Source organism: Gymnodraco acuticeps, unplaced genomic scaffold (assembly GCF_902827175.1).
Source record: "Gymnodraco acuticeps unplaced genomic scaffold, fGymAcu1.1, whole genome shotgun sequence".
Taxonomy (NCBI): domain Eukaryota; kingdom Metazoa; phylum Chordata; class Actinopteri; order Perciformes; family Bathydraconidae; genus Gymnodraco; species Gymnodraco acuticeps.
The window spans coordinates 7204599-7228870 of NW_022990295.1; the positions used below are offsets into that span (position 1 = coordinate 7204599).

The window sequence follows — 24272 nt, forward strand, 5'->3', positions numbered from 1 at the left end:
TCAAAAATAATTCAATTTAAATTGAATCTTTGATTGTGTGAATATTATAAAGACCTATAATGCTCATGTATAGCAATATAACTGTCTGATTTGAGGTTTTACTTTAACAAATAGTTCAAATTTAATTTAAAAGTTTGGATGTGGTTGTGAACCTGTATTGTTCCTCTATATTTTTGGTATAATAAAACTGCATGGGTTAATTGGTGTGTGGCGGCCTGTATTGGAGAAAAATGTGTCAGCATTGAGCCCCCCCACACAGACACACAGCACAAACAGACCTGTCTCCCTCTAAAGCAGCAGTCATTAAAACATCATGACTTTCTGCCCAAATTGGGCATTATTTTCCGCTTGTGAATGACGACCACTATAATTTGGCCACAAGTTTGTCTTCTTATGAAAGGGTTTCCTCATTCATCACTATCCATGAGGGGAGACCACTATTTTGGGACTGTGCCCCAGTTGTATAAAGTCACATGACTTATTGCCCTGTCTGAGCCTCACACACAAACACATTTCATCAACAGGTGTGGGAGGAAACATTTTTTTCTCTGCAGAAGGATGTAACGTTTGGAGTGTGTGGGGTAAGTGTGAGAGAACAAAGATGCTGGGCTTTCGCTCCGCAGAGGAAAAAAGAGAGCCTTGATACAGCTGGTTGTGCAGAAGCATTTATAAAGCTGAATTAACTGCACATCTTTGCCCTTTCATAGATATTGAGATTTAACAATGATCAGTAAAGTCATTCAGAACCATTTTGAATTAAACCTTATTTTGTATTCACCTTCACCGCCGGTTTTGTATGTAGTAAGAAACCTACAAAGGAAGTATAAAGTTTGTCTTTCTTTAACTTTTACAGCAATTAGCACCTACTGGCAGTTTCCAAAAGGCTACCAAACTTGTCTTGACCAATTGTGGCTTCAAAAGCAGAACTTGTTAAAATGCTGTGTGTGTAATAAATTCCATTGATGAGAAATCCTAAAATCTACTTTGAGGGAAGATTAAAGATACAGCTTTGGATTATTAAAGTGTGACTTGAAATGTGGAGGAAGATAATGGGAAATGCAGATGAAGCCAAAATAGTGGTCTCTGGATTTGTAATAGTTTTTCTTTATTCTCTTTGATACCTTTCATTTGAGAGGTGTGATGCTTGGCCTTGCCATCAGCAATATTTTCTTTAATATTGTTCCCAACATCATGCTTCAATCTCCTTGAAGGATGTTTTATGTAAAATATGCTTTTTGTTCCCTGTGAAGACATTTAATCAAGATTAACCTTAGTATTTTAGTAGCCAGTGATCTAGCTTTGTGAGGGTTCATAATGGATGACAAACCTGTTAAACCCCGAGCCTGTTTTTCAGGTCTCAGGCTCGAAAATGACATTCCCAGAACAAATAACCATATCTTCCCCTCTAAAAGGGTTACATTAATAATATTTTTCTCAAAGCAAGGTTACACCTGTGAGTTGGATGTAGAAGTGTCAGAATCAATATAGATGTTTTTATTTTAAAGTAAATTCAGATTGAACACACTAAAAAAATGTAAATTATTGTGTCCGTCGAAAAAAAAAAAATTACTTATAGTGAAAACCACCCTTGAATGATGGGATGGTAGACTAAAAGCTTTAGGAATCCAAACTACAACATATAATAAGTACCCTGTATCAAGATTGATGCAAAACAAGTGAAATTTGACCTTTTTAGAGAGATTTAGCAAAAAAACAAAACACTTCTGGGGTAATTTGGGTGGATTTTCCATATCTCTGGCCCCCCTTGCTCGATTTTGCTGATTGACATCTCTTTCTAACCGTCAGAGCCAATGGAATCGAGGGGAAGTTCTACAAACACCTTATTTGGTAATGTGTGTGTATGAGACTGCCGCATTATAGCCAAGACCAGAAGCTGCGATAACTCTGGTGGCTACCATTAGCAGCTAACTTTTACTCTCCAATTTTTACATACAAATGGAATTATGGATTATAAATTAAAAAAAGTATTACCCAGAAACATTATCAACCTATGGATTAACCGATTCAGCCACGTTTTTTCTCGTTTTAATGCTATTGAACCAGTCTTTTGATCAGATTGACAGCTACGGTGAGACGATCTCCCATAAAAGCTACGTAAAGGTACGTGTTGTGATGTCTGAGTTTGCTTCCCCTGTCGTGAGTTCGGATCACTTAGTGATGTTATATATACCTAAATAATCTGTGGAACCTCAGCTTTAATCGGATGTGTATGTGCAGCTACGATAAGTAATAAGGGTATCTTTATCTTGAGTTCTGTGCCAAAGTGCGTTAGCATTTTTGCTCAGGGGTCATTTAGATGCTTCTTATGAGACTTGTGTTTTGTTTTGGTAAAAATGGTTTGTATCGTCAGTTAGCTGAGATTCTTCCCGTTAATCTGGTATAACACATTAATAGGTTCTTAAATATTAAGATCCCTTGAGACCAGTGGCGTTTTCTCCCGGAGGCCAAGGGAAGCCAGGCTTCCCCTGTTTTTTCGGATTGTAGTTATAATTTAAATAAATAAATAAAAACACTTTGTTTTGTTTCGATAATTCTCCTTTGCTGTGTGTTGCTGCCGGCCCGGCTCTCCCCCATTCTCATTGAGTATTTTACAAAGAGTGAAACAAACAGCGCCCCTCTAGATGTTATGGTGAAACAGTAGATTGCACTCACTGTTGCGAGAGGAGGCCAGCCGAATCTAGCTTCCCTTGGTGAAAAAAAATGGAGGGATTGACCAATCAGATGAGGCCCACGTGATGCCCCTGCCAACCTGTGATTGGTCAGGGCCATGCCAAGGGAAGCTAGCCGCCTCTTGCTTCCCTTCAGAGGCGGCTGGCGGCTGGCGATTTGATTGGACACTGCCATCCAATCAAATCACATCAACATCAGTTTTAATACTGTAACTGTCATCACCGCCGTTAGAAATTATCAAGCAAATGAAGCATTATGGAGGGTGGAGATTTGGCGTACTTAATCAAACATAACTTTACTAAACTTCCGCTACAGCAGCAACTACAAATTAAATCAGATGACAGGCAAATGCCCGCACTCGAGCTGTGTACGCAGAGGAAAAAGGGAGAGAATCGGACGTTCAATGAGGACAATTATGTCCGCACGGAGTGGCTAACTGGAAGCGCTAAACTTCAGCGTCTAATTTGCTGACCATGTCTTCTTTTTGACAAGGATTCGTGCTCCCTGAACAATCCTTGGGCAACTTCAGGATTCATCGACCTTGCCAACCTGTCACGGGCAATTGAGAGGCACGGTAAATCCAAAAATCACATAGATTGTGTGATTGTCTGCATACATTAATAAGTAAAATGCTTAAATTAATAAGGAGAGTGTTTCAGCTGGAGAGTGCGTGCGGACCTGTCGGTTAGATAACAGGCGTGTGCAAGTCCTGCATCTGTGTGATACCAATGTGTGTCAAATGATACCGGGCGCTGTAATCACTCATCTGGTTACGTTATTGACCACCCCCCGACCCAAAAAATGGGCTTCCCCTACATTTTTCCCCACGCCACGCTACTGCTTGAGACACAGTGTCGTGAAAAAAAAGGCCCCGGGTCATTGGGGCTTAACAGGTTGGCACTATACCTTCAGTGCTGCGGATCGGCTCTTTTGTGAAAAAAGGGAGTTTTGGCAGATTTTCAAAAGGACTTGTACATTTAGTTTTTTTACTGTGTTGCATGTTGAATAGCCCGACCTATTCCCTTTAAATTGAATCTTCTGCTACATTAAATATATGAATATTGCTTTTACAGTAAAACAAATAATAATAATATCCCTTTTGCCTAAATAATGTGCAAAACTTTCCCAGCTTTTATAATTCGTAATTGTGTTACTTTAATAAGTCTTTTTGGGATATTTATTTGTATTGTAACCTACAGTGTTTTCCTTGTACTATTAAGATTTTTCAACTTTTTTGTCACATGCTCCGCGTTTAGAATAGATTAAGCAAGACCAACTTCGAGCAATATATGGATCTTTATTTTGTTCCCAGATTACTTCACTTAAAAAAAAGAAAATAACTGTAATCAGTGGGCCTACTTGTGGCAGCCCCTCGCCTGCTGGAGCTGTGGCAGCAGGGGAGCACTGCTCTTGTGAATGTTCATTCATGGTTTTCAGAGCATGGCAGACTCGAGTATCCTCACATTGTCCGCTAAGAAAGTGCAGAGAAAATAGTTTTCCTGGGTGGTCCGACTCATTAATACACTCCGCACTTCTTGATTTACGGCTCACAGTTCAACTGCTGCCAATTAACGTGAAAACACGTGAAAAAAAGAGTAGTGGAAAATACACAGAGGGGGAGGAGGCCACTGAGTTTTACTCCACAAAAGTCAGAATGAACCAGCCCTCCACACTAAGGTAGGACACCAGGAACTATTACAATTTACAGAGCTGGACCCCAAAAGTGTGTTGTTATTATTAGTTTAGCATGTAGCATATGTTAGCACCTGCTGTGTAAAGCTAATGCTACTTTAGTCTGGTTGGGCCTGCTTGAAGAGCATTAAGTGATTTATTTGAATTTTGCATGAATCTGTTTTATTGACGTGACACCATTTTAATACTGACTTTGGAAAAACTATGAACATATTTACCATGTTTTAATTTGATTAGCTTAATTATTGAGATGCTAAAAGGAGAAAAAGTGCAAATCAGGCCTATGCAGATTCACTCAAAGAGACGCAGCAAACATTTCGTTGAGGATTTAATTGAATTTAAATCAAACTGGCCTTTCAAATAATAGCCATCCGCTTCAGTTTATATTTCGTTTAGTTGGATATTCTGCAAACTTATAATGTACAAATTAATGCATGTGTGCTGTAATGCACAGCGTGGTGTGTTTTTGTATCATATAGGACCGCTTCCTGAAAAGTGTAAAAATACTCGTTAACTATAAAAGGGTTCAAGTACGTCATAAAAGTGATAGGCCTTTCTAACATTAAATAACAAGGCTCACCATGGTTTGTTGTTTGAATAAACCAGATAAAGAACAGTTTTATTTCTCTTCCTAAGAAATACATTTGATTGATTTTAAGTTTCATTCAGTATCTTATGCCCTTTCGATTTCAAGTGTTGTATTTCAAGGCTGTAGGCCTAATGTGTGTAAATTACATTGTCAAACTACTACTTCAGTTACTCTGAAGACAGGCATCCACTGAAATTATGTTTTTAATTATTACAATTCCTAAATAAAATCTGAGAAAATGAAATACTTAGGCACATAATGATTTGTATACAAGATCAATTTAAAAAGTGCAATGTTGACTTAATGTAGGACAGGCCATTTTGGAGGAGAGCTGCAGCTAAATGTGGACGGTGTTAATTATAGGTCATTTTTTCCTTATATCCTGCTACTCACTGGCAGAAGGTGCATCTCTCTGCACTGGTTTTATATTTTAGTGAAGGGCCTCAGTGTCTGTAATTGGACTATTTCTTTGTATTTGCTTTTTATCCCAGTATGATCTGCAGCTCCCTGTGGAGGTCACGCACTGTGGCACAGTACCCTGTGACCTTGTCAAAAGCTATCACAGTGGTAACACACGGCTATAGTTTCCCTCTCATCTTAAGATATAATCTCTTTAATTGGTGTCAAAGTTGGGATCCTTATGTTGAAAGTCCTGAAAATACCCACACGCTCACTTGTTGACACTTGTTGTTGAGAGACCGAATAAAACAGGCTCTTGTCAATGTGGTGCTGAAACTTGTTAATCCATAGTGGGAGGGGGGGGGGGTGTTACCGCGGGCCCTCTAGCCACTCCGGTCTGACAGGATCCCTCCTCTGAAGTCAGTCCCATCTGACCTCTCAGACTATTCAACCCTTCTCTCTCTTTACACCTGCTCAACAACGCACACCAAGTCACGCTGACACATTTCTGCTTTTAATCGCTTAAAACCTGAGAAAGATATTTATGTCATTGGGTGAAATATTTTAGGTCAATCTTTTGGGGGCTACAACTACCATTTATTTCCATTGTTATTTCATATACCTTATTTATTTATTTATAAAATGTTCCTTAAAGGACTGATTGATCTTTGAGGGAAACAGTATCATCTCTTATAGACATGTGATTTCTTTATTTGTCCTTATTTTGTCTGACCAATAGTTCAAAACCAAATTTAAAAAATAATAGAAAACAGGACTTCCTATTATTAGTGGGCCCAGATGATGCATATTATTAAAAAGTTTCTGCTTGAAATTGTTTTTTAATTGTTTATAGTGATATGACGATGTATGCATTTTGGCTACTGAGAGATTATTTGTGATGTTGATCGTTATTTTGCTTTATTTTCCATCAAGGTAGTTATCTTTGATTAATATCTGATTGAATACAATACAACAATTGTGGGTAATGTTGCAAATCCATGAGCAAGACTGCTTTTTTGATATGATTTGATTTAAAGGGTATTGGTTTGAACATAATCAAGTATTTTATTTATTTACTGAAAAAGCAACAAAAAAAAGCTCAAGTTAAATTGTAAAAAGTCCCACCTTCATGAAGGTTTTGTTAAAACAATGTTAGAGAAGTGTTGATTCAACTGACGTTGGTTATTGTGTTCTGTTATTGAGTGTTTTTAATATTAAATCCATCCTCGCTGATTTAAATGCAGTGGGTATAATATTAGCAACACCTCTCAGTTTATTAGAATGCAATTGTTCAGCAGCACAAACAGCAGCCTCCAAAATGACCATCAAAATGAATCAACGCCTCTCGACAGTTTCACATTATAACATTCATTCATTTGATGCAGGACGTATTAGACTGGATAACTTTAGGCTAATAAACTGGCAACTGAGTGTTTATTTAAAATTGAATATACAATGATAGTATTAAATCCATTTAGGCCTTAGTTTGAATGTTTGAAACAAATCAGGACAGCAGTGAATGGGTCGGACGTTAAGCCTGTTGTGATGGTGAAAGGTTCGGGCATTTATTAGTCATACGTACAATGCTACAGTGTAGTTATGACGATGACAATCTTAGGTCCCTGGCTCCTCCAACAGTGCAACACAATAAAACAGAACAAATAGTGCAAGTAAATACCTGCAGTTGGATGCTATCACATCTATATGATTCTATAAATACTGTGAGATTCAGTAACATGAGCAAGGATCATGACTCTGACATTAAACCTTGGATTCAATTGTTTGTTAGGAAAGCTACCGATCGCCATCAAGGTCAAATGACTCGACCTTGTTTCTCGGCCTCAAAGCCAGAAACCTAGAGAGTACGTTGGAATATTTGGGAGCGGAGGTCAGCCCAGTTTCTCCTCACCTGTGACTTCTCAGCAGACTCGTGCTTTATCACAGGGTTTCCCGGGGATGACAGGGAAAAAGGGACCCAGACGTAAACCAATGAAATCACTGAATAGGTGTCCATAGGCAGGGTGACAGGAAACCGTGTCTGATTCAGAGACGCATCAACTTCTGACATAAATCATTATAGAACATGACAGAAATCACTGAATAAATGTGACATAGAAATGATTAAAGGAAGGTACTTGTAGGCAGTTTTTACAAGACACAAAATGTGGCAAATAGTGCAACCTTTTAATGAAAGCGAACTTGTCCCCCACTTGGACGTGTTTAAATGTTCTCTTTTCCAGGCGTAGACTTTCACCGGAAGGCCCCTCACCTTTGCCACAGAAGAGCAGAGAGGAGAAAAAGGGGGATGGCGAGATGAATGTGGAAAACACACATTAATAAAAAGTGGAAATTGGGTGGGCTAAAAGTGCAAATAATCACTGGATGTGAATGTGTCCATTGAAGCACTCTCTTCGGGTGCTAGCCCGATGCTCCCACTAATGGTCTGTTTCACTGAAGTAGCACCAGGAATGCTAACCTTCTCAATGCTTCACGACTCAGGGCAAGCATGGCAGCACTCCCATCTGTGTGTGTGTGTGTCTGTGTGTGTGTGTGTGTGTTTGTGTGTGTGTGCCTCGCTGTCATTATCCTTTCTCAAGGGAAGAAAAAAAAAACCTCATTCTAGCGTACTCTCCCATCCTTTAATGAACAGAGTCTACATATTTATGTTTTTACCAGAGAACACTTGAAACACAAGAGGGGTTAAAGTAAAGAGGGAGGAGGTCTTTGGACCATTTTCAATATTTCCCCCCTCTGCGCCCCATAGGGCAAGTGAGGGGTTGCTTCTTTACAATAATCAGGTGACCAGAGAAAAATAGTGTGGCCTTAACAAGCCCAAATTAAAAAAGAACATCATTTTCATTATGCAGTCAAACACAATTACAAGCAAATGTTTTCTCTGTGGAGCTGCCTCTGCTTTCAAGGTCTTTGTCCCTCGCTCCTTAGTGTGTGCAGAGAAAGGCCCCGGTGGTCAATGGGCAGCTGAGTGGCGTGTTCAGCGGAGGCCCACATCCTTAGCCCCCAGCGCAGAATGCGTTTTGTTAGAAGAGCAGCCATACATTCTGAGCAGATTTGTTGAATTAGAGAGCGCAGCGGGAGACGGGGAAGCGGGGGGTAAGTGATGGGGAGGACTTGTTGCTAGGTGACTGACATACAACTGCAGCATGCCAGTTTTCAGAGCTTGGCACTCCTTGTCTGTTTTTATTTTTTGATTTAGTTTTCTTCCTTATCAACAGCCCCCCTTCCCTTCCCCTCCCTACTCCACCCAACCATCAATTCACTTGTCCTGCTCTCCTCGGTGCTGAAGTGTAATAAAATGAAGAGAAAATAAACAAAACACGGTGAATCACGGAGGATTCTACAGTACACCTCTAGCACCCACTACGAACCTAGTCATCAGCTTTTCAACCACGTCGACGCTTAAAAACCTCACCGTCGCTAAGTGTGGTGGGAAAAGAGGAATGCCTTTATAGGAAAAGTGAAGGTGGATTCCCTCTTTCTAATGCGCGAGTTGGTATAGAATCTGACATAAAGCATTAGCCTCATGGAGACACTTTGCGCTATCAGCAAATAAAAAAAAGTATTTTCCTTGGGCCGATAAGTGACACACAAGGACAGGCAGGAGATCTCCGAACCCCCGCCTCCCTGCAGGCATCGCTGCGTGGGAGATTGCCGTTTGAAATTCAGTTTTTTCATATATAATCTGAGATGCAGTGATCGCTTTATTCCAATGGAAATACAGTTAATAAATAGAGTCCACATTAGGCTTATTTCGATTTTCCTGACACTCATTGAATTTTCCTGAGCAGACACTTCCTTCAGTGCTCTCCTCATTCCATAAGTGTGTGTCCATCTCCTTCCTGCCTGAGTTAGCAGTCTGTTCACTTACCCTGTCAGCCCCGTCACTGCATGTCAAGCCTCTCAGCCCCATGCGCCACACTGACCCTTTCAGAGGGACATCGGAGACAGAAGTTGAGAGTAAGGTGGATACGGAGAAAACGACTTTCAAGGAGGGACATTTCCATACATATTTATATATACTGATTAAAGGTGGATGGATTTTCTTCTGCTCTGTAGACTAACGAATGCACTTCCCAGAGGTTGCTTGAACAACAGTAGTTTTCACATTAAATCTGGATTCAGTCGTGGACTTCGGGTCGTGGCTAAACCTGTCTCTGCGGTCCTGCCTGGGTCTCGTCTTACTGCCTCCCTGAAGGCTCTCACAGGATTGTAGTTGACATCCTCGTGGATTCATCTTCTTATTACAGACACATGCATTTCCTAACATTTGGTCTATATGCTGTAAAATGTATTATCTCTTCGATTTACACACGGCATCTATTGCACGTCTGTCCGTCCTGGGAGAGGGATCCCTCCTCTGTTGCTCTCCCTGAGGTTTTTCCCATTTTTCCCTTAAACTGTGGGTTTTCTCTGGAAGTTTTTCCTTGTACGATGTGAGGGTCTAAGGATAGAGGGTGTCGATTTTCTCATACTGATATTCTGAACAATCTGTGCTGTTGTATTTGCTGTAAAGTGTCTCTACTGTAGGCTATTTTTATTATATGTACAGCACTTTGGCTCGACCAAAAATCGTTTATAAATGTGCTATATAAATAAAACTTGATTTGAAATCGACACAGGTGTTTTTTTTATTCATTCACATGCGTAGTGTTTATTGATTGCCATGTATAAGTGTGCAGCTCCTCTGTCTTTGAGAGGGACGACTGCGCTGCTGATTCTGAGAGGCATTACTTTGTGTCTCTGCTTGTCAAAAAAAAAGGTATTACACTTTCAGAATTAGATATTTTTTCTTTCTTCCCAAGTCATCTCTGTACATCACATATGTATTCAATGCAAGCGCAGGGTGTAGAGATTCAGGGTCAGTGGGATTCTTGATTCCCCCCTCGGTGTTGCATTTATTTGACGCTCTGTCTGAAGGTCAACACCAAATACACCCAAACGAAACACCATTGTTGATCCATCTCGTGCCTCCCTATTCATTTTCACCAAGAAAGCATCGTTCTTTCTTTGTGCTGCCGGGGCTTATGAGACTATCAGGGCACACCTGTACCCTGAGGAACATTCCCCTGCTCTCTCTAAAGCTGTATTATTCAGCACAAGGTCGTGACAGTCAGTGTTTCTAAGCATTTGGAAGATTGTAAAAGATGATGCTAAATTATGTCAGGAACCTACCAAGGTACAACAAGAAAGAAAGATACTGTACAATAGCTTCCTTTCATATGTGTTCAGCCGATAAATTGTGTGGAACAATATTCCCGCTTCATATTTGATAGTTAAAATAACCTCCTTAATATAGCTTCCATAAGAAACAAAGTAGCTTGTGCTTTCCTCCGAAAAGAATATGTGTTGTTTTTGATATAATAAGTAGTCAAAACACTGCAGTAATTCATCTGATTTAAAATATATTTAGTGGCTCTTTGTCTCTCTTTTGGCTCATGTATTTAAAACACCTTTTTCACATTTCAGGTCACACGTAAATGTTCGACCTCTTTTATTTCGAGATGTCCAACATTAAGTGATTAAAGCTACAGCCATTGTCATAATTATTTCCTTTTTTTCCCATTTTTGAGCAATTTATTATATTTTTGATGGCAGTTAAATATAGATATGTAATATTCACAACATTGCAATGACTAGCATTACTAGCAATATATAATATCTGATAAATAATTTATTTGATCAGATTTTAGACCTGTGACATTTTAATAAATTAACAAATTAGACTTCAATATTACAATTGGATAAAATATTGTTTATACAATACACAGTTACTCTTGCAGCTTAAACTGGATTTTTAAATACTTTGTTTACAATTGTTTGTGGTGTTATAACTGAAGGGCCATACGTCTGTTTAATTGTGAGTGGCTCTGGTCAGTTCCTGCCTCTCCACCTGTGTATAATTGGTGTTTGTTTGTGGGAAAGAAAGCAACCGATCGATCCTCTCACATAGTGGCTTTGAGGACGTGTGTATGTTTATCTGATTGGTTTAACGGCATCATCTCTTTGGCCGGGCTCCATACAACTTCCAAGCAGAGATAGCTTTATCGCCGTCTCCAGTTCTCCTGGCTCAGCCTCCCTGCTGCTATCTGTGTCCATGTGCTGCAGTGTGCCAAGATATGTGGCAAGATTGAAATGTAACTAGATGCCTATGATGCCACAAACAAACTTGTATCACATCCTTCACACTTGGCTTGTGTGTTCTGTTCTTTTGATAGTGTGTCTCCCTTTTCTTATAGTGGATTTCAACATGGATTTTCTTGGCGGGACTGAAAGTGAAATGTTAATTGCACCTAACTGCTTGTGCTTGGTTCAGCATCTGAATGAGCTCTTCCATGTCAACACATCTGGTTTTGACACAGGCGCACAGCCAGGACTTTTATTGATCCGATTTCCTTCTGTGCTATATTATTATGTTTGCCTCATTAGATAATCCACTGCTGACTTTGTTTTCCTATAGCTTGCTCATTTACATTGACCTGAATTCCCAGCATATCTGTTAAGTAGGATGATTTAATCTTCCCTGGCAGGAGCACCCAGAACACCCCTCTGCTTACCCTCCAAACATGCATTTTTAATCAGTATATTAAGATGTCACATAACAGTCTGAGCTCATCACCAGTGCCTCTGGCCATAGCAGATATGAATGCAGCTGTTTAGAGTAACATTAGACCATGGCTGCTGGCTATAGAGTATAATCTCTGAATGAGGATGTGTAAATGTATTTCTCCCATACAACACCCATACCAAAAGTGACAGTCCAGGTGCAAATAAAATGCAATTTTCGTGTCTTTTTTAAAGGGAATCGCAGGATGTTACTGTGCGACAGAGAAGAGCAGGGACCAGCGAGGACATCGTTTGACTCATCTTCTCAAGGTCCCCGAAGTCTCTACAGGGCCATGTCCTTGTAGCACAAGACTGCTGATGCCACACAGTGCACTGAAAGGGCTCCCTCACCCTGTGCTGAGTCACTCACACACACACACACACACACACACACACACACACACACACACACACACACACACACACACACACACACACACACACACACACACACACACACGTGCATCCCTGTCAGCTAACTCCTGTCAGAGGCATCACCCTCTAGGTCCAGTGGTGAGCCCTGTGCACACAGTGATCAGGCAGCTCGCCAGCTCTGCCTTCTCCTGCCTCTACCTAGACGACTCCCTTCATCCTAATGAGCTCTGTCAGAATGGCATTTGACATAAGCCATCAATAAAGCACAGCTGACAGACATTAAGAGTCCGGAAATCCATGATATCCCTCACCGCTGCCCCTTGTAGTGGAAACAACTCCCACATTCTGAGTGTGTGCTGGGTTTTGGGATATCTCACATTATCCTTAAAGGTCCCCTATTATACTGTTTTTCATTACTTTATTATAGGTCTCAGATATATACAAAACATGTCTCTGAAGCTTTTGGCTCCAAATACCAAACAGATCATGCATTGTAGCATCCCATAATCCTCTCTGTTTCAGCCCTGTTTCAAAAGTGCTGATTCTCTGTCTGTTACTTTAGATGAAAATAAGGAGCCACTCCCCTCTGAGAGATATTTGGGTAAAAAGAACACAATGGTGCTCTAGGAGGAGATTCAGTTGATAAGGGGGGGGGGGGGGGGTACCTTGGTTGGTTATTGGCTAATGGTTACACCAGCCAAACAAATCATTATGACATCATAAATTGGCCAAAGTCTGATCAGCTCATTTTCAGACAGGTTTTTATATAAATGGATCAGGACAACAAATGAGAGAATCTTTTTTCCTGAAACTTTCAGAATCTCTTTACACAGAGGGGGCACATGTTGATGTAGAAAAGACATGTAAAAGTGGATTTAGCATAATAGGTGACCTTGAATTTATTTTGTCATGTATAATTTTACACAGAGTTGTTGACAATTTTAACATAAATTCTCAGAATATTTGACAATAAGCTCTATTTGCAGATATGAGTAATTAGTAACATTGATAACTTGAATCTAAACTGCATTTTCTAACCTTAACCTTTAACATTGCTGTAGAGCAGTGGTTCTCAAACTTTTTCTGTCAGGCCCCCCCTTTGGAGAAAAAAAATAAGTCGGGCCCCCCCAACAGAAGTCAGGCTCAGTGGCGACGCCAGAGATTTATTTTGGGGGTGCTGTGGGGTAGCTTGACGTTTCATAGACGGTGCTCAAACATTTAGGGTTTCCCATTAACCTGTTAAACCCCAAGGTCCCCGCCGGCGGGGACCCTGTTTTTTTTTTTTCACGACATTGTGTCTCAGGGGATCTTAATATTTAATGTACCGGTCGCTACAGTGGAATTTTCTACTGCAACACTCCCCACATGCACATACAGTGACTGTTACAATGAAGGCTCGATAATCAGCTCACGGCATATAGGTGTAAGCAGGGGTCAAGTGCTATTTTTATAGGTGGTGTGTGGACCTCACACAGGGGGGTCCGGGGGCATGCTCCCCCGGTAAGATTTATTTTTAAATATTGAAGTTAAAAGCATCTATCTGGTGCACTTTGAGAGCAAAATGAAGAGATCTATGGATACATCTCTCAACACCCATATGAAACAGAACTTTAAACAGATTTACTTTTTCTTTATGGATATTTTACAAATCACCCTTTTAAACTTTATTCTTGTTTTACTGTCATATAGTATTTCATACCTGTTTTTCATTTATTCTCTTATTTTTTTATAACTATAATGATCATATAAATGTGTGCCTCGAAATAATTGTTTACATTAATGGTGACCAAAACGTTTGAGACCCACTGAGATAACACTGAGAGAGTGCTTTAGCTCACTGAGTCTCTCAGTCTGACAGGAGAGGACTCTCCTCCACTTTGATGTTGAAAAAACTCCTTATATCCGTTAGCGTAGCTCGCTAGCACCAGAAGCTAACATCAACGATCTCCGGTACCGGTGCGCACTCTCTCACTCGTGCACACAAAATGGCTCGTTCCACACACACACAGAGCCAAGCTTTAATGAAACACAGAGACCCAGACGTAATAGTACTGTACTGTATCATATTATTTTCGAATCAATAATTTTTCAAATTATGATTTGTTTTTTTTCTTTTTCTTTTTTTTTAGCTCACAGATTGCTGCCATCTGGGATTGTCACTAATACATTTCTAAGTCCAGGAAACGTTTCTGTTTTATTGAAAGAAATGCACTTAAAGGAGTCTTTTTCATTCTCATAGTAAAGAAGAGTAGTGCAGCAATGAGTGTATCATTTACTCTAAAGTATTCTGAGCTCAGGGTAAAGTCGCGGCTCCGTATGAATCATTCCTCCTAAGCTAATGGACACCATTCAGGCTTCTGTGTTGTGTTCCTCTCAATTCGTCTGAAGATATACAAGTGGTAATAACACATAAATACATTAAAAGGAATCTGGCTTGTCCTTTATTTTCCAGTTCAAGAAAGAAATATTGCTAGCTTTTTTTATTCATACAACCTTCTTTTCTACTCACATGAAACACATTAAATCGCACACATCCTAAAGAGACTATGTGTAAAGGTCACTGTTGAAAAAGCTGCGATAGTGCAGACAAAAGAGCAAAGTCTGTTGCTAGAAGAGACATTTATTGACAGGTGTGTGTGTGTGTGTGTGTGTGTGTGTGTGTGTGTGTGTGTGTGTGTGTGTGTGTGTGTGTGTGTGTGTGTGTGTGTGTGTGTGTGTGTGGTGTGTGTGTGTGTGTGTGTGTGTGTGTGTGTGTGTGTGTGTGTGTGTGTGTGTGTGTGGTGTGTGTGTGTGTGTGTGTGTGTGTGTGTGTGTGTGTGTGTTGTGTGTGTGTGTGTGTGTGTGTGTGTGTGTGTGTGTGTGTGTGTGTGTGTGTGTGTGTGTGTGTGTGTGTGTGTGTGTGTGTGTGTGTGTGTGTGTGTGTGTGTGTGTGTGTGTGTGTATACACACTAGGAGGAGCAGAGGCTCTTAGGCAATGTGGAGGTGAGGGCCCAGGCTGCAAGGCTGCAGCGTTGTGACCTGTGCCCCGACTCACGCATCATGTAGCTCCATGGCGCCAGAGGACCTTCTGACCATAATGAGTTTTGACTCCTGTCACCTTTGGGTGTCGTCAAGATTCTCTGACATGGATTTCGTTCTTTTTTTTTATTGTAAAGGGTGTTTTTCTGCAGCCTAAAATGCTCCACGGGTGACCACTGTCCACACCAGAGGAGAATAGAGAGGAGAGGAGACATCGAGGAGGCTTTCTAGAAAGCAACACAACAAAGGAGGGTTGCTGTTGTCACACAGGCAGAATAATCGAAAAAAGTCTTCATAGAGGCTAAAGATTATTATGATACAAACTCTGTCTGAAACATCCTAAACTGTATTATAATCTAGCATAATAGAGGTGTTATGTTGCAGGCCCGCAGCATTTTATTGTGTGTTGTTAGGATGGCAAAAGGGAAAGAGGTAGTGTGTGGGTGGCTGCAGAGGGAGGTGTAAAGACCGAGCATTCAATCAACCCACCTTTTTTGAGTCTAGCTGTGGCAACACAACACATCAACTGAAAAGGTTTAACAATTTCTTTCCAACATTCTACCTCATGTACTATTGACAACTGGAACTTTGTGTTGGATTATAAAAAGAAAACTGTTTACATCCTATTACACTGCGCTTCACAGCTGCAGACTGAAAACAAAAGAGTGATTTTTAAAATAAAAGCAAGGCACTGGATGCCAATTTCATGTATGTTTTCATGTGGAAAATCCCTTATTTCTGTGTTCAATTTCCAGCATGCTGTATATGACTGTGCCTGAACACAGAGGACGTACTGTTCGTAATTACTAGGTTGGCATTTGAGCTCCAACAGCGATATGCTGCCTCGCATACACAATCGTTTTGATGTGGAAGCGCTATAGGTGATGCCTATGTCTCCTTTCATGCTCTGCCTCTTAGACAAACACTCACAAGCATCGTAATGTATAGCCCGCCGTTTTCAACATGCACTTTCCCTAGTTTCATTTCAATTGACTGTATTCATGAATAGAATGGATGAAATAATTGCATGTCTTCTATAACATGTTCTGCAAATGTGGGATGAGGGAAGAAAGAGGTAGGTTTCAAGGTATTCCTAATAGCTTTCTTCCAAGGACTCGAGGGACACTTGTACTGTATTGTTTGTTTGAGACATCCCAGCCTAGTTCTCTTGCTTATTTGTTAAAGGCATTGTAGAAAAAACCTTCTATATAAGATCTCACTGCTATGCTGCCTGACAATAGCAGGATTCAATGAAGTTACATTTACAAGACACAGGGTTGATAAAGCCTGTTGTAATATGCAGAGGAACTGCAGAGATCTTCACCACGGAACATGTCTTTTATATAAGTGTAATAGCCCCCTGCTTTGTATGGCCTTACTGTGTATGTTCTGAAATAAGTAAAATTACTTTATTCATAGCGGCTTTGAGAATGGGCTCTTCCGTACAAATAGAGCACTGCTGTTAATTTCAGTTTTTTAAGTCAGCATTATTACGGTATTACATATTTACCATACTATTGTGAATTGGCTTAGTGGAAAAGGTCAAATATCATGTGCACTGATTATAATAACAGTAGCCTGTGCTGTGTAGTGTATGCCCTGTGAAACAAAAGCTTGGGGGAGGAGAATGTGTGTCAGGGCAGGGCTGTGTGCATGTGAGTGTGTGTGTGTGCGTGTGTGTGTGCACCCCCCACACTGAATGCGGCAGTGTATTGGCTCTCCTCGATCCGTGTCAGCAGGGCTGTGTGAAAGGCACTGGATTACGTACACTAGGGGCCAATGGGTCAGTGGATAAGAAGTCTTCTCTGTTACCACAAATCCACAGATTACACACAGTGTCGAGAGCCACTGCTGCCCCCAGGGTAAATGGGTCTGAAAACACAACTCCGAGAGAGCTTTGCCGCAACCCTCCTGTCACCGTTTAGCCACGAGGCAACGTAGCCTACAAGTCTTCTCTTTAAGTCCCTCTGCGTAAACCTGCCCTTTAAATACATCCGGGTCGAAGTTAATCCTACACCGGGATATACGACTAGTTAAAACCCACTGTCACAAGTCAACAAACACTGAAGTCGAGCATCCTCCATCTTTTGCTAAGCAGAAGAGCCTTACTGCCCCGGGCAAACGGCATACAGTGTGCCACTGTTTTACATCACTGCCGCCTTCTCTTGATGCTGTTTAAGTACTTTAAACAGGCTCTGTGCCACACACATAGGCCAGGGGACGTTTACAGTATCAGAGTATGTTTAGATGATATTGTTTGTTACAGATTAGCAGTGATGTTCAGTGAGCCCTCGTTGCTGTGCCTGCATGTTTCTGAATAGCAGCAGTGATGGGGCTGTAGGTCTGTATGTGATAGTGGCAGCATGGCTGTTGGTGACGGGCTCTTGTAGCGTCTCGTCTGCTCCAGTGATCCTAGGGAATCTGGGTCATTTCCAGCCTGTTCACATGTAACTATTCCCCACTCCTTCCCTCCCTCTCCCCAGGGCCAGCCACAGCCCCGCTACATGCTAATGATGACACAAAGTAAACGCACTCGTCTCCTATCATAAATAGTGAAGCGACTGAGCGGTGTTCTGCAGCAGGGTGCACCACACCTCTCTGCTGCTGTATCAATGCTCTCTTCACCTTGTAGTTGTCCTTGTGTTGCTGTTTGTCACTGAGCTTTAGAAAGAAACGTGTATCAAGCCTTTTCTCTTTGGCAATTATCTTCCGCTGTTGGATGCAGTTAATGATCTATCAGTTGGCATAACAGCCACAGCAGCCTTCAATATTCCTGATATAGCTACTGTCATTACGTTGATTTACCTTGGTACATAATGATAAACATGGAATTTATATGATTTAACTCTAACTTGAAAGCTCATTAATCTTTTGAACTTTAAGTTTGATACTGTTCAGCTGTTGAGTAAACACTACCTTGCTATAGCACCATTTTTAATTATGTTCTGGGCTTTCAGTCTTATCACGTAGGGCTGGGCATTATGATAACATCAAATAACTCTATCAATACTGCAATGTTCTGGTAGTGTTGACTTTTGCAAAAACATTCAAGCAATGGAATTTCTCATAGATGATCATAATTATTAGAACAGCTGTACAGTCTTAGTCCGGAAGAATAGTCTGCCTTTAACCCAGGAAAATACAACACTTATACAACACTCATGCATTATTGTCAAACAATTCTAAGATTATATCTTGTCCCTGTATATCAATATAATATTGGTATATTGCCAAAAATACCATGATCTCTACAATGGATGTAGCCAGTGCGTATATGTAATTAAATATTTCAAATCCTCTGGCCATTTAAAAAAAACCTTGTAGTTAATATTTAGATTTTAAAGGATGAAACCATCTTGTATCTCACATCTACAGAGGCCCGAGGGTTTACTAAATACCAATAAAGCCACTTTAGACATATGCATTTACCCAGAAACAATTACTGACATGTTTTGCAGCTCTTTCGAACTAGATAATTGTAAAATACCTTTCTAGTCAGTGGCTTGTATTTCCTTGTATTCATACTATTTTGTCCACCCCCTCTCAAGTGTTGATTCTCCACAACAATCCTCCATGGATTTTGGATGTGATTAAAACATAATGTAAAGTAGAGAATCTTTAAAAAAAAAAAGAAAAACAAAAGAAGATCAAAACAGACAGCAGAAATAAAAAATGAACAGAGGACTGGCTGCGGGGATGCCATAATGCCAAATAGACAAAGGAGAAAAAAATAGTAGATGTATTTGAATGAGATCCACTGTGTGTGGGGCTGAATGTGGGGAGATATTGGTATCAGGAGGTCTACTATCTGCTCACACAGTGACATAAGCCTGGATGCGAGAGGAAGTATCCTAGGCCTATATATAGTCTGCCACTTCAGTCTGATTAAAGATGGCAAACATATAAAAGATGTACTGGAAGGTTAAATCATATGGGGAAACATGTAATGAATAAAAATTAGGCTGACATGTGAGCATTTAAAAAAACAACTTTAAGTGAATCAAAAGGGAATATTTGTGGTGTTTTGCTTGATGTTAACTGTTTATTAGCGCAATAATGCCAAAACGAGATTTCACACTGAGGAAGAAAAAAAATCGTGTCCTTCTTTTTCACCCTTTCCATTAATGTTTTAACAGTGCCTAGACATGTTGCTTACACTGTACAGAGCGTCTACAATTGTTATTTCCAGCCCTCCGTTTAAGAGATCCAAAACTCGCCCATATTTTATTGATGTGCACTTCCTAGAGAAAGTATTGCAGTCCTTGTAAATTTGGCTTGGGACGTGCTGCCTGCATGGATGAAATATTTACAGGCGGCTAAATATTTCAGAGCAGCTCCTTGTCAGTCGCCCTCGGAGTTTACTTCCACTGCTGCATCTGATGGAGGCCTATCCTTTATTTACCAATATTTACTGGTTGGTGTAATAATATGGGTGAATGAATGGCCACATATACATGCGTCTTAATCTGTTTATAGGGTCTCTTTTATCCAATATAAAATGGTAATTTCCTAATTATGATGCAGATAAATCAGACCTATTTCTGAGAGACAACATGAACATTATTATTACATTCTTAAATATAAAGATTGTATTTTTTGTTATTGTCATAATGATTCTGTAAACCAGCTAGAGAATGAACAGCTTCCTGTGCAGAAGGCATTTCATAACCCCGCATCGAGTCTAATTCATGCAAAAAAAGCCCGAAGGGGATTCGGCTCGAGTGCGTGCGTGAGTGCGTGAGCGTGCATGGAAGAGAGAGACAGCGAGGGAAGAGAGAGAGTGAGTCTGTGTGTGTGCGGGAGGGGGCGATCTGTGAAAAATAATATCAGGCTTTTCCGTAAGAATGAACTTTACTGTATCCAGCCATGAAATAATCTGACCCGACACTTCAAACCATCTGCGCTATCTATCCGCCCTCTTATTTACCAAATCAGCCTGTGCACAAAACGGAGTGTGTCTGATACTAAAGCAGAGTAGCCTGGCAGGGCCATAATCCTATATAAACAAGTATCACGTTTATTCCCTGCTATGTTTCACTTCACAGAAGCAGCCTCCATGTGCATGCTGTCGGCCCTGGAACGAGCTACAGTAAATAAAGGCAGATTGAAAGTGAATGAGCTGCAGTCTGCTGCGATCACCATCAAACACATATGCCAGAACAACAACAAATTTAAATTAGCCTGTGTTTTCAAAAAGAGCATTTATTCACGCCCCAATTAAAAGAGCATGCATCATCATAACCGTAATATGATTTATTATGCTTTATAAATGTGCACTTTTGTGAGGTTCAATAATGGAAGGAAGCCTCGACTAACTCTGGTCAAGCTTTGCAAATCTGAGTTTGCTACAAATTCAGAGTCCTGTTGAAATAAAGCCCATATCGACCTCTTTTTTTATTAACAATTCAACATCGATAAAAGCCTTGAGGGTGTAAACGAGTATTAAACATTACCAATTGTAATCTTAAAAAAGACAATGATTCTAGCTAGGCCTATACACCAACCAGCGTGAGCTTATGATATATTATTAGATAATATAGGAGAGTTCAAATAAAACCAGAAATGTAAAAGGCCATACTTAACACTGTATAATTATCATCTGTGTGTTATTGTCTTACATTTAATAGCCTGTGAGTTTTAGGGTAGGGCAGCCTATAGTCAGCCGTGATGTCTTTTTGCTGTAAAGCCCGTTTCAAGAGCTCTGAAGGGAGACTGAGCTGAGCGTGTTTGCCTGCTTTGCCACTTGACTATATAGACTGAAGAGTCTTTCTTTAACACAAAGGCAGAGGGTGTTTGGAAAGCACGGCGGGGCAGCTAAACGTTTGAAGACGCGAAGCAAAAAGGTCAAAATGTTTATATTATTTTTGAAAAGGGAGGTGCTGAGATCTCCTTTCCGCCTGATTGGCCGAACTTGACATTGATTGACGTGCATCCATGGCAACCGGGCAGCCAATCTGCCAAGTCCAATAGGAAATCATCGGAGGGGGCTTGACTGTCTTTTTCTCCCCTCTTAAAAAATACATCTCCGCTCCGGCTTTAATTCTTTCGTACTTTCAATCCCAGACTACCTTGAAAAATACACCGCGGCTCCGGCTCTAATTCGCTCGCACCTTCAGCCCTTTGCCTGCCAAGTTTGCCGAGCGGAGGATGCGGTAGCTGGCCCCCACGCAGCGTCGGTCCTCCTCCCCTGGTGTCTGCGTGTTTCACGGCTGCTCACACGGTTGGTTTGGTAACTTTGGGATTGCCTCGTTTTTTCAGACCGCATCGGCGCACGGAAGGCAGAAGCAGGAGGACTCGACGCGGAGGAGACGGGGAGAGAAAGGAGGGGAGAGGGAAGCACCGGAGAAGAAGCCTCCATGTTTCAGCTGCCCATCTTGAATTTCAGCCCCCAGCAGGTCGCCGGGGTCTGCGAGACTCTGGAGGAGAGCGGGGACGTGGAGCGCCTCGGCCGCTTCCTCTGGTCTCTGCCCGTGGCGCCGGCGGCCTGCGAGGTCCTCAACAAGAACGAGTCGGTGCTGAGGGCCCGGGCCGTCGTCGCCTTTCACACGGGCAATTACCGTGAACTGTACCACATCCTGGAGAACCACAAGTTCACCAAAGAGTCGCACACGAAGCTGCAGGCGCTGTGGCTGGAGGCGCACTACCAGGAGGCGGAGAAGCTGCGGGGACGCCCGCTGGGGCCGGTGGACAAATACCGGGTTCGGAAGAAGTTCCCCCTTCCCAGAACCATATGGGATGGAGAGCAGAAAACCCACTGCTTCAAGGAGAGGACCCGGCACTTGTTAAGAGAATGGTATTTGCAGGATCCCTACCCGAACCCCAGTAAAAAGAGGGAGCTTGCACAGGCTACAGGACTTACACCCACACAAGTAGGAAACTGGTTCAAAAACCGCAGACAAAGAGACAGAGCAGCGGCTGCGAAGAACAGGTGAGCTACACCAATATATTTTTGAGGTTTTAGGATCATAATAACTCCAGCAGAAAACAAAGATATTAGGAAAATAGCAGCATGAGTCGTCTTTCAGTTCAATGTAGCAAAGCAGGCCGTGACCCTCGCTAATTGAGCAATTCAGAACAGATATGTTTCAGATAGATTGAACATCGTCATTTAATCCTAAAACCAGGGGGATTTTCTTTTGTAACATAGCCTACCACATATTTGAAGTGTATATGATGCCAGCAGTGGGGACAAATAAAAACATCGTGTGTGTAATTTTAGATTACTGAGAGAACAAAGCTCTGGATAAATGGTTCTACTTTTAAGATTAAGAAAAAATTGCAAAACCACATTTTGTATTGCAATACAACAACAACATTCACGTGTTTTATTCTTAAATGCTAGTAGTAGTAGCCTAGTAAGCTAGTATTTGCTATAATGTAGTTAAATAGATAATGTTGTGTAACTTCCAATTACAATAGCCAATCTGTTTAAAGGCCTATTTCAGGGAGGTCACACTGCTGTTTTCCATTTTTAGTACAGCTAAAACAGCCCATTATTGTTTAGTGAGAGGTATAATCTGTGAGACATTAATTAGTGACATATTTGTGAAATGATATAGCTCATGTAATTATTCTGCTTTAACCCATAAGAATGTTTTGCAAATAACTAATCTTGTTATATTTCTGTAAAATATAATCTACCATGCACTGTTATTGGTTTTTATAAGGAATGTTTTCAACCATGCACAAAGTAAAAATGCCAATTTTACATAATATAATTTCATGTTGTGTGTTTTTTTTGACTAAACTGTTGTTTTTAAGATATGCCATTTGTTTTACTCCTAAAAAATACACAGAAAATAAATAGAATAGGCCTATAAAATAAAAATATTCTTAGTTTAATGTCATCCTCAGAAATAACTGCACATCGGTAGTTTTTTCAATCATTTATTCGTTCCCCTAATTCTTTTAAGGAAATAATAATTGTGAATACACACTGCATAGACACGTGTATGTGATGTTGTCCCGTCTCTCCTGTCCAGGCTCCAGCAGCGGGTCCTGTCCGACGGCTCGGTCCGCTCCCTGGCGGATGATGACGGCACCGTGGACCGGCTGGGGAACTCTTCCAGTCCGGAGGCCAGTCTGTCCAGCAAAGCAGCCGCCTCGGCCATCTCCATCACCTCCAGCGACAGTGAATGTGACATCTGACGGGCAGATCCGCGGTGATGAAGAATTAAAGGGGGAGAGGAGTGAGAGACAATCTAATAAAACAAGTCATAGTGCCTGCGTTGAGTTAAAAAACAAACACAAACTGATTTTTGATGGGTGCCAAACATGAGGGGATCTGCGGCGGACTGTCCGTCCTTTTCTTTTTAGGCCTACATTTTTTTTTTTGGTGGATAACTGAACTTAATTACGGACGAAACATATTTGACGGACTAATAAACCAACGCCCTGAGATGAAAAGTTAAAAAAGAAGAAAAAAAAGTACAAAAGAAAAAGGGATGATCGCCTAGCCTGCTCTGTGGGTATTTCATGTTGAAAAAGAACTGTGATATTTTTACTTTACTTTCAAAGTTTTATAAATAATGTTTATTTGCCTATTTAAAAACGATCTGCTCTGTCTCTTTGAATTTCATATTCATTTGCTTGGTGTTTTTAATACTTACCTTGTACACAGGTGAACCTGTTGAGCATGCGCGCTTTAGTGAAAATGTGTTTTAAAAAAAAAAAAAAACGTTAAGATAACTTAATAAAATAATTGTTGATCAAGCGAGAATACAGTTTATTCTTTTTTTATAGATGTGTTTGGGGAAAAACAGAGATGAGCCTTATTATAAAATATGAATCATTTTTGATATTCTTATATAAAGCCTTTCTGATGTTGTCATGAAGGAGATTTTATAATGCCAGTGCTATATCCCTGACACGTTTTATAGCAAGGTCT

The 24272-nt window shown here is 40.8% G+C and overlaps 1 protein-coding gene across 1 annotated transcript; it reads left to right on the plus strand.

Annotated features, from left to right (window-relative positions):
- The first annotated feature begins 21434 nt into the window (after positions 1 to 21434).
- six6a (SIX homeobox 6a) lies at positions 21435 to 23950 on the plus strand. Its single transcript, XM_034222324.1, has 2 exons — positions 21435 to 22313; positions 23368 to 23950. The coding sequence occupies exons 1-2, from the start codon at positions 21742 to 21744 to the stop codon at positions 23531 to 23533; spliced, it is 738 nt and encodes a 245-aa protein (XP_034078215.1). The 5' UTR covers positions 21435 to 21741; the 3' UTR covers positions 23534 to 23950.
- Positions 23951 to 24272: the final 322 nt, after the last annotated feature.

Excerpts from the sequence above, each read along its gene's own strand:
- six6a (XM_034222324.1), top strand. The coding sequence starts at position 21,742 with ATGTTTCAGCTGCCCATCTTGAATTTCAGCCCCCAGCAGGTCGCCGGG. Across the intron at positions 22,314-23,367 it reads GCAGCGGCTGCGAAGAACAG|GCTCCAGCAGCGGGTCCTGT; the intron begins GTGAGCTACACC and ends TCTCCTGTCCAG.